This window comes from Athene cunicularia (assembly GCF_003259725.1).
Source record: "Athene cunicularia isolate RWA chromosome 26 unlocalized genomic scaffold, athCun1 chr26_part2, whole genome shotgun sequence".
In the NCBI taxonomy this organism is placed as follows: domain Eukaryota; kingdom Metazoa; phylum Chordata; class Aves; order Strigiformes; family Strigidae; genus Athene; species Athene cunicularia.
In genome coordinates, this window is record NW_020799137.1 from 1,989,211 (window position 1) to 1,998,692 (window position 9,482).

The 9,482-nt window shown below is 57.6% G+C and overlaps 1 protein-coding gene across 1 annotated transcript; it reads right to left on the reverse strand.

The window, feature by feature from the left end:
• Nucleotides 1–3,570: 3,570 nt before the first annotated feature.
• ELF3 (E74 like ETS transcription factor 3) lies at nucleotides 3,571–8,516 on the reverse strand. Its single transcript, XM_026864548.1, has 9 exons — nucleotides 8,384–8,516; nucleotides 7,439–7,607; nucleotides 6,741–6,962; nucleotides 6,398–6,484; nucleotides 6,185–6,304; nucleotides 5,917–6,006; nucleotides 5,158–5,274; nucleotides 4,801–4,996; nucleotides 3,571–4,656 (listed from the first exon to the last, which is right to left on the reverse strand). The coding sequence occupies exons 2-9, from the start codon at nucleotides 7,599–7,601 to the stop codon at nucleotides 4,536–4,538; spliced, it is 1,116 nt and encodes a 371-aa protein (XP_026720349.1). The 5' UTR covers nucleotides 7,602–7,607; nucleotides 8,384–8,516; the 3' UTR covers nucleotides 3,571–4,535.
• Nucleotides 8,517–9,482: the final 966 nt, after the last annotated feature.

A 9,482-nucleotide genomic window follows, 5' to 3' on the forward strand; every position in this document is an offset into this window, starting at 1 on the left:
CCCCATTCCTGTCCAGCCTGATCCCCTGTGAGGATGGCCACAGTCCTGCTCAGCTGGAAAATCAGGTCATGCCATTGTGCTCAGGGGCAGTTCATGATCTGACAGGTGGGATATTGGACACCTTCTTGCTGGCCCAGCCAAAACGTCACCCCTTGCCCCATTTATCTGTTCCCATGTTTGCCATGTTTCAGCTGCAGCAGATTGCTTTAGGTCCATGGGTTCCAGACAAGTACTGGCCAGGGAAAACTGCCCTCCTCTTCCCTAACTGGGACCAGGGATCAGCAATGGCCCCTGTGTCCCTGACGGGGGTGGTCCTGGGGGACAGAAAACCCACTTATTGCTCAGACTTGAAAGGCAACCAAAATATTTCCATGGGAACAGTGTACCAGAAATATGTTCAACCTGGGATCACCCAGTGGGGAAAGTCCTGCAGCAGACCCCAGTGTACATGTGTTAGGGGAGGTTGTTTTTGAGGAAAATTATCTTTTTCTCCATTTTCTCCTATCACTTGCCACGGTCACAAAATCCAAGCACTTTCAGGGAGATTAAAAAAGCAATTAAATAATATCTTTTTTTTGTGCCAGCGTGCTGGGAGGCTCTGCTGGATTGGCTTAATACAGGCCTGGAGGCCACTGTAGGGGTTACCCTGAGTGTGTCAGCGTGTGCACATGTGCATGTGTGTGTGTCTGGCTTTGCTTGCCCTCCTTCAGCCCTCCCTGGTTCTTCACGCCACAGACCCACACAGACTCCATGGAAGGCTGCAGGATTTGGTTCCCCAACCCTGCCTCTTTCTCCTCCTCTGGCCCAGGGTGCCTATACAGCTGAGGGGTCTATGGACCACATGCCTCTGCCCCAAGCTGGTGTGCCCCCCACTTGGCAATGGCAGTGAGGTGGTAGTAGTGGATGGTGGGGACACTGGGGGCATGGGAGGAGAGGCAGACAGGTTCCCTGCTGCTGCTGGAGCTGGTTAAACATTGTCCCAGGCCAGTTAAGTAACACAAACCGCAGTGAGAAAGAAATTAAACTGCTTGAGCAAACAAGGTGCGCTTGGCAGGGCAGCAGGCTGCGTGACAAAGTGCTCCCCTCTCCCTGCCAACCTGCCAGGTTTATCTATTGATGAAGAATAAACACCTCGCCCACAACCCCAAAGTTGGAGGCACAGCAGCCAGAAGCACAGACTGCTCCTGTGAGACCTGGGCTTGTCCTGCTCAGTGTCCTCTCCCCCGGACATGTTGATTGCCACCAAGCACCCTCCCAGCCCCCTCCCACACACGCTGCTTCCATGGGCAGCCTGAGAATCTCGGCCTTGTCCCTCCCACCACCCGTCCAGGTCCAGCCTGCTCCTTGCAGCAGCTCCAGGAGGTTGGGGATGGACCCGGAGCACTCTCCACCCGCTGGAGCCAGCAGACACCAGCTGGGAAAACCTGTTCCCTGGGGAAGGTTATGCAAGGAACGTGACGGAGGTCTGGCTGCAGCCCAGACCACGGACTAGCTCCTGGTTCACATCCAGGGACTGGGACCTCTTCTTGCACCACAGGGCAACCTTGATGGCCTTATCTCAGCAGGTGGATCTGGGAGCAGTACAACTTCATCCCAGCACATTAGAAGGCAAGAGATGGAGGTTTTCCATACAATTTTGTCATTCCTGGGATTCTGGATGTCTGCAGACCCCCTCTTATGTCTTGCTGAATTGCAAAGGTGAGCATGGCATGGGATGACATGGCATGGGATGACATGGCATGGCATGACCACACAGGAGACCAGGCATCCCAGCTGGACCAGCAAGGCAACTCCACATATAAACAGCAGTTGAACCCAGAAGAGGTTGGATCTGGCCCATGGCAAGGCAGGTGAGCCATGCCCTTGATGCTACTGCAGCGTCTCCAGGTGGTCCTTCAGCCTCCACTGAGCCCACAACTTAAGGGCTGCTGCCAGAGAAGTAGGGTGCCCAGGGCCATGGTCACTGGGAGTTTGAAAGTGAAATGGGAGACTTGCAGCAGGGTCTGTGGTTCCCCCAGCCTTTGGACCCATCTCTTGTTATCCACATCCTGGTGAAGCAGCGGCCTGGGCTTCCCCCAGCAGCATAGTGGCTCGGCAGTGGGGATGCTCTAAGCCACCATCCTCACCCTCAAGTTGGGGCCAGGCAGATGGGGGGTAGTTCCAGCTGTTACAGCCAGGACAGCTCAGGGGAGACAGCACAGATGGTCCATGTGAGACCTTGCTTTGAAGGACTTATATTTCTTACTTTTGCATCAGGTCACTCTTGCACGTGTGAGATGGATGATTTTTAACTGTACCATGTCTCTGGCACTAATGAAGGGCAGTCAGGGAACAATACCTGGGTCCTTCTGCCAAAAAAATAATCTCAGGCTTTGCAAGGCACCCTTACTGCCTAGGGGCATTCCAAAAACTCCCCTCACCCCCACCACTGGTGGGCTGGCTCCCCTCCTTAGTCACTCCAGAAGGATATGGCATTGCTTTTGCCTGGGCATCCCAGACTTGGTCAAACTCCCAGCTCAGAGGGTGAATAGGAGCTGAGCAGTTCTCCCTCTGCATGCCCACATTCAGCAGGGTCCTGTACACCAGCAAGAGGTTGGGGTGGCAACAAGACCCTCTGGTGCCCAGCAGCATTGAGAAAGACTCATCATGAAATGCAGGCGATGCATGCCAGCCGGGAGCGATTCATGGACCACTGCTTGTCAAGCTCATGGTAGGAACATACCTGAGCATCTTCTTGCCCTCCAGTCCCATGAGTTCCCTCCTGCAGCCCCACAGACATCCTGTGGGTCAGAGATATCCTCCCAGCACCCCTGGGGCACCATCTCTGCCTCCTCATGGCTGTGCTATCTGGGGAAGGCTGGTGCAGCTGTTGGCAAGAAGGGGCAGACAGTGTTTGGGCTGTCCACACTGTCAGGCCTCAGCAGTCCCCCCTCCTGAAGGTGTGGTCCTTGAGAGGCACTCAGGTCCTAGGAGAGGCTCCCAAATAGCCAGACTGGAAGATGAGAAAGCCTTAAACATATTGTAGTGACTGTGCTGCTTCTTTATGTCCTTTCACGTCTCAGAAGAGAGCACTGGACAGAGAGGGGCTGGAGGTCCTCCTGCAGCCTGTGACCCCCAGCCAGTCTGGGGACCTTAATGTGGAAGGATCTGAGAGACCCGCCCCCACCAGACCACAACAGACTGGGCTCTGGGACCAGGAATTTGCTTCTGGCTTGGAGCTGGTGCTCCAGGAAAACCCTCCTGCAAAGATGAGTGCCATGGCTGTATTTCTGGAGGGTCCTCAGGAGGACCAGGGTTTGGGAGTGGGTGTAAGATGCCCCTGCATGGCTGGCTTTGAGACAAGCCTCCAGATCTCACACCCACCAGCCCAGGGACAAGCAGCCCACCTCATCCAAAGGAAGATCCTGTGACCCCATGCCAGGATGACCAGGTAAGTCCAGGACACAGCAGGCAGGAGGGGTGGTGGCAGATGGGGTTCCTGCAATGGGACATCCCAGGTAACATGAGTCTGGTCCCCACTATGTCTTTAAGAAGAACAAGCAAAATGACAGGAGGTACAAAAAACCCAAACAAACAACAATTTATTCCTCTTATGTTCCCATTTGAAAAGGAGGAAACCACATGCACCTGCTGGGTGCGTGGCTGGGCTGGCATCCCCCTCCTGTGGCTGACACAGAGCCAGTCTGTGCCCCTGTGACACTGCTTCAGTCCAGCTGAGCATCACCACCTGCTACGAGACACGTGCATGCCCTACAATGTACATTCTCACACGGGAACATCTTACAAATGAAAAAATATATCTGTACATTCATTCTGTGGTTTTTTTTTGGTCTTACATAAATTAGAAGCTACTTTTGGGGAAAAGGCCTGTTTCCAGATACAGGCAGCTGGGCTGGAAATGCAGAGCGGTCCTGCTGTCCCCAGTCCCCTCCCCCCTGAAGGCTCTCCAGGGCCAGGTGAAGCTCCACAATGTTCCCATCTTCTCTCAGCGGGTGCCAAACTGAGAAGCTGCTGCATGGCGGGGGGGCCTCACCCATCGCACGCAGAGCAAACAGGACGGTGGGCACCTTCAGCACGGTGCAAGCAGTGACAGGGGAGGACCCCATATCTGGGACAAGGTCCGTCCGATCACAGGTGAGACGGTGGTGCTGCCCCTCTGCCCGGGCAGTAGGTGGGTGACAGCAGGAGACCTGCTGGGCTCTCCCTGCATGCCAGCTGCCAGTGGAACTTCTCTTCCCCTTCGTGTTTGTCCAGGCTTTGAAACAGCCAAAGTCACTGTGACTCCAGTTGGAGGTACAAATCCAGCGAGGGAAATAACGGTTTACAATAACCTACTGGAGCCAAAATATTAGCTTTAAACAGCTCAGTGACGGCAGTCACCACCACACACGAGTGTGCCCATGCAAGGGTCGGCATTTCACACGCTGCACAGGGCAGCACCTTCCAGATACAGCTGAAGGCCAAGTTTCTTGCCAAGGAGCCCAGCTTGGGGCTGGCCCCAAGGGGCTGGTCAGTCCCTGGCTCATCCAGGTCTCCTACAGCTCCTTGTTCCGGTTAAGCACCTCCTCCTCCTTCCAGCCGCTGGAGTTCTTCCCAAACTTGTACACCAGCCGTCGCCCATCAACTCTCTCCAGGATTTCTCGTTTGTAATAATATCTGGAGGAGATGGAGGTGGAATCAGGGCTCTGGATGCAGCCCCACATGCTGGGGAGCTGCTGTGGGGGATCGAGAATGATCCCTGGTGGGTCTGACCCAGCCCTGGGGGACAGGTCCCCTTTGGGGACAGGGGAGGGCACTTACCGCATGGCTCGGCTCAGCTTCTCGTAGGTCATGCTGCTGTTTTTCTTCTTCTGGCCCCAGAGCTGAGCAACTGCCTCTGAGCGCAGGAACTTGAAAACACCCTCCCGCCGGTCCTCCCACTTCATCAGCCCCTCGTTCAGCTCAGGGTGGATCAGGATGTCTCGGATGAACTCCCACAGGTGGGTACCTCTTGGGGCTGGAAGAAGAAAGAAAGCTGTATAGCAGGGAAGATGCTGAGGGTTCCTGCACTTTGGACATCCCTAACCCCCCCTGCCAAGGGGCATGGCCAGTGGACATGGCCCTTCCTCCCATTTCCCCACCATGGAGCCAAGCTCCTGGGCTGGAGAGTCCACGTACAGTGCTTGCTCTTCCGGCTCTCCAGGCAGTCTCTGCTCTCCTTGCTGAGTTTTCTGGGCCGTCCCCGTTTCCGCTTGCCATGTTTGCTGTCCCCTTTCTTGCTCCCTGCAAAGCCATCTGTGCACACAGACAAGGGGACATGTTATGCTGTGCCGAGCCTGCGGGGTTGCAGCTCCCCCCTCACTGGTCACAGAGATGTTGACTTCAGGAGCAGCACAGGGGAGAGCTGGTTGGGGCATGAGAAGAGGTTAGGGACTGCACCCTCTTTTCAGGCCCAGGTACCGGGGAATAATCTCCCTGTGATCAAGGTCTCCCCATTCCCTCCAGCCTCGTCCCACCCTCATCTGTGCCACCATGCTTAGGGCAGCAGCATGCTGTTTATTCCTCAAACCTTGCTGCTTCCTTGCATCCCCAACATCCCCAGTATCATCACCAGCTGGTATCAATACTGAAACAGCTTTCAGTGCCCAGGATCTCTGGCTGCAGCCTTCACCCTACCACCTACCCCTTCCCACCGAGCTCCCTGTTGCCCTGCCTACCCCAGCTCTGCCCCAGCACCTGCACCATTGCCATGCTCAGAGAGAAACAGACCCATGGTCCACAGAAAATCACCCCCCCCACACCTCCTTCCCAGTGTTGGGATGGATGTTCAGGTGTTGTCCCTAAATCACTGCCAGACAGGATGTTCTCTGCAGTTGCTGGAAGTGCCCAGGAGCAAGCCCTCCTTTCCCAGCTCCCAGTAGGAAGCAAACAACTCACCATCAGGGAAGAGCTTTGCTTCTGTGGGATCGAGGTCGAGGTCACTTCCACCGGAGTCCTGGGAGTTGGGGCTGTGGGACATCACAGGCCCTAGGAGGCAAAGGGACAGGGCTCAGACCTGCTGGTATCTTGAGATGCTTCCCCTGGGTTCCCCCCCATCCCCCTGCCCCAGGTCCCTGCAAACCTGCCCGTAACAGTGGGACAGTTCCCCGCTGATCTCCCAGATCAGGGCAAGCAAAGGGAGCTTGTTGCAGGGCAAAACACTGACCTGAGACATCAGAGTTGCCTGGGGACATGGCACCAGGCAAGCAGGTGAAGTCTGTAGATAGGAAAGGGTTTGTGGGCTTCATATCCTCAAGGAATTCCTTGGCACAGGGATTTCCCAGCTCTGGAAGGGGCAGAGAAGGGAAGAAGGGTTCAACCCTGCCTGCCCCAGCACGTGGTCCCTGGGGAAAAGGCTTGGCTGGAGACGGTCTCATACCCAGGTGGCTGGAGTCCAGGAAGGTCTCTTGGGAAGTCACATCCTCTTTTTCCAGCAAGTCAATGATCCAGTTCAGCTCATCAGAGGCTGCAGGGGTGGGGGGACTGGGATTAGCAATGCTTATTCAGTATGGAGGAGAATGGTGCATACTGGGAGCTGAGCCCAGCCCTGCCCTGGACTCTGGTCTGTGCCCTCACATCCCTCTGCAGAGTCTCCCCAGTGCAGCCTCCCCCGGGCAGCCTCCGCAGTGCCCTGGAAGCATGGGGTCCTGGGCTGGGGGAGGTCCCAGACTCAAGCTTCAAGTTGCCAGGCCTGGAGCTGAAGGGGACATTGGGACACTCACTGATCTCATGCAGGCGGTCATAGAGCTCATCCCCCAGGGGCCCAAAGATGAGGCGCATCTGGTCTCTGGTGCAGTGGCAGAGCGCGTGCCCATCCATGTTGCAGCAGGAGAAGTCAATGGAGCTGGCATCATACTTATTCTTCTCCACGTGGTAGCTGATCCATTCCAGCACCTGCACCTTGGTCCAGAAGTACGGGAGCTCACTGAACCACTCCGGCTTGTCTGCAAGAGACAGAGAGCGGGGCTGAGGGACAGGGTGGCCGTGCCAGTGCTGTGTGCCACCCGCTGATTTCGGTGCAGTTTGTCCCCTCTGTGCTGGCATCCGCCCTGCTCTGCTGGTGTGCTCCCCCATGCCTCCCCCAGGGCCATCCCATGATGGTCCCACTGGCAGAGGGAGACCCCTGGCACAAGGACTGTGCTTCCAAATTCTGGTGAGCCCTGGGGAGGAGGGAAAGGAATCCCTTATCCCCCATATACAGCTGATGAGCTCCAAGAAGCTGCACCTTGTGCCACCCAGGGTCTCTTCCAGCAGCCTTTTAGCCAACACACCCCTGGGGAAGCGGGGGCATGGTGCAAGCTGTTGACCTGCCCCAGTGGCACCTGGACCTTACAGTACTCATCCAAGCCAGTGGCACTGCCTTGCTGCTGCCCTGCATGCTGCCTCTCCTGCACAGTCACCACCTCTCCCCCAGCCCTACCTGTGCTCTGTGCCGGGGGCTGGCTGGCGGGGAGGCTCAGCCCCAGGGTAGTGTCATCCTCAAGGTGTCCCAGCACGTCCAGGGTCGGCTGCGCCTCATCTGGCTGGTACATGGCGCTGATGTAGTTAGAGAAGATGTTGCTGATCTCACAAGATCCCGCCATCAAGCTCTGTGCCAAGAGACAACAGTGAGCCCAGGCCCAAGGAGGTGGCGGGGACCTGAGCCCACAGCACCTGCAGCATCCCTGGGGCTGGGCTGGGTGAGGCCAGGCTCTCCCTCCCTCCACCCATCGTCACCTCTCAGGTCATTTCTGTAGAAACACCCACCCAGCACCCGCCGGCCGGGGCTGGGGCTTGACTCACCACCGCCCCGGGGGCCGGGAGCGAGGGAGGCTGAGCTGGAGCAAACCGGGGACACAGCGTCAGTCAATGTGATTGCAGAGCAGCCCCAGCAGCCTGGCCTCACCAGCCAACACAAAGGGACAGCAAGCGGGTGGCTGGCAGAGAATGGTGTTGCAGGGCACCCAGCCGCCGAGCACTCCCCCAGCCCCACGGCACAGCAGTGCTGGGACTGGCACAGCCGCTGCCCCACGCCCGCTGCAGAGATCGCGGCGCTGGCAGCTCCAGTCCTCTCAACCTGTCGCAAGAAGCACATCCCAGTAACTCTGCAGCCAGGAGGTGACCAAGCCCCTTCCTGGCCCTCGTGGAAGAGCCAAATCTTGCTGTTCGCTTGACAAAACCTGGGGGCTGGAGCGAGGGAGGCCCTCCAGACTGCTGTCTCACTGGGCCCCTGAAAGGGCTCGCAGCTGCGGTGCGAGAACAGGCGCGCAGTGAGGGACGACCCAGCGCATCCCCTGGTGAGAGCGAAGATGCACGGGGAGGGGAGCAAAGCAGCCGTCCTGGGCTGGCGGATATCATCAGGCCCCGGACGAAAAAGCTTTGGTACCTTCTGCGATGGCAATCCCGGGAGGGGGGGGGCAGCTAATCCAGAGAGCAGCGAGGGGAGACGAAGTGCACCCTGCCCGGCCGCTAGCCACTGCTCATGGGCCCGGGGAGGCTGGTGCCGATGGGCAAGCCCTCCGCGTCTCCTCTTTTATAGAGCGGGCGGGGTAACGCGATCTGGCGGCCCGAGGGGAATTCCAGCCCGAAACGTTCATGCTTCCAGATCCAGGTGATTTGCATAATATGAACCACCGGTCCCAGCCCAGCGCTGCCTTGCCGGGAAATCTGGGTTGGCCAGTTTAATCATTGTCAGAGCCCTTGCCCTGCTGGTGCCCAGAGTTTCACCCACACCAGCTTCGTGGGGTGTTTTCTTCACTGCTGTTTGCCTGGCTTGTGTTTGTTTGCTCGCAGCAGCAGGTTCACTTGGCTGCCACTGCCAAGCAAACACACCCAGTAGGTCCAGAGCGGGCCCTGGGGGCTGTGCATCCCTCCCTGGGGCTCTGCTTGTGGCAAAAGGGCCAGGAGGGGTGCCCTGGGTGCCCACCCCGCCATGTGGCATCCCCCTGCTCCAGAGGGCAGCCCAGCCCTTGTACCGAGCCACTGCTCACATGGGTGCCCCGGCCACGTTTGGAGAACAGGCTCAGTTACTCCCCAGTCTGGCACAGGCCCAGCTTCTCCCAGAGGGGGAGGAAGGACCCAGTGACCAAGCCAGGCAGATGCTGGGAGCACTCAGGTGTGGATGGGTGGCCTGTGTGGGGGTGGACCAAAGACCAGGCAGATGCCTGAGTATTGCTGCTCACTCTGTTAGGATGGGTCAATTTTTGCCTTCGGGGAGGTCTGGGACAGGTTGCAGAGCTGTGATGGCCCATTCCTTGTCATTTCACAAGCTCCTGGCACAGGCAGACATGTACACTCACCAGGGACACGTGCCAAGGGGACAAGGCAAGGTTGTGGGATGCATTTGGGGAATTACCTTCTGGTGGCTCTCACCCTCTGGCAGGGGGAACTTGGGACCCTGTCTGGATATGTTCATGCTGGCTTTAGCCCTGTGCTGGCACAGGAGCCCCAGGCCAGTCCAAGTCAACAACTTGGCACCCATTTGC

Excerpts from the sequence above, each read along its gene's own strand:
- ELF3 (XM_026864548.1), bottom strand. The coding sequence starts at position 7,601 with ATGGCGGGATCTTGTGAGATCAGCAACATCTTCTCTAACTACATCAGC. Across the intron at positions 6,485-6,740 it reads TGACCGCCTGCATGAGATCA|CCTCTGATGAGCTGAACTGG; the intron begins GTGAGTGTCCCA and ends CCACCCCTGCAG. Across the intron at positions 5,275-5,916 it reads AGCAAAGCTCTTCCCTGATG|ATGGCTTTGCAGGGAGCAAG; the intron begins GTGAGTTGTTTG and ends CTGTGTGCACAG.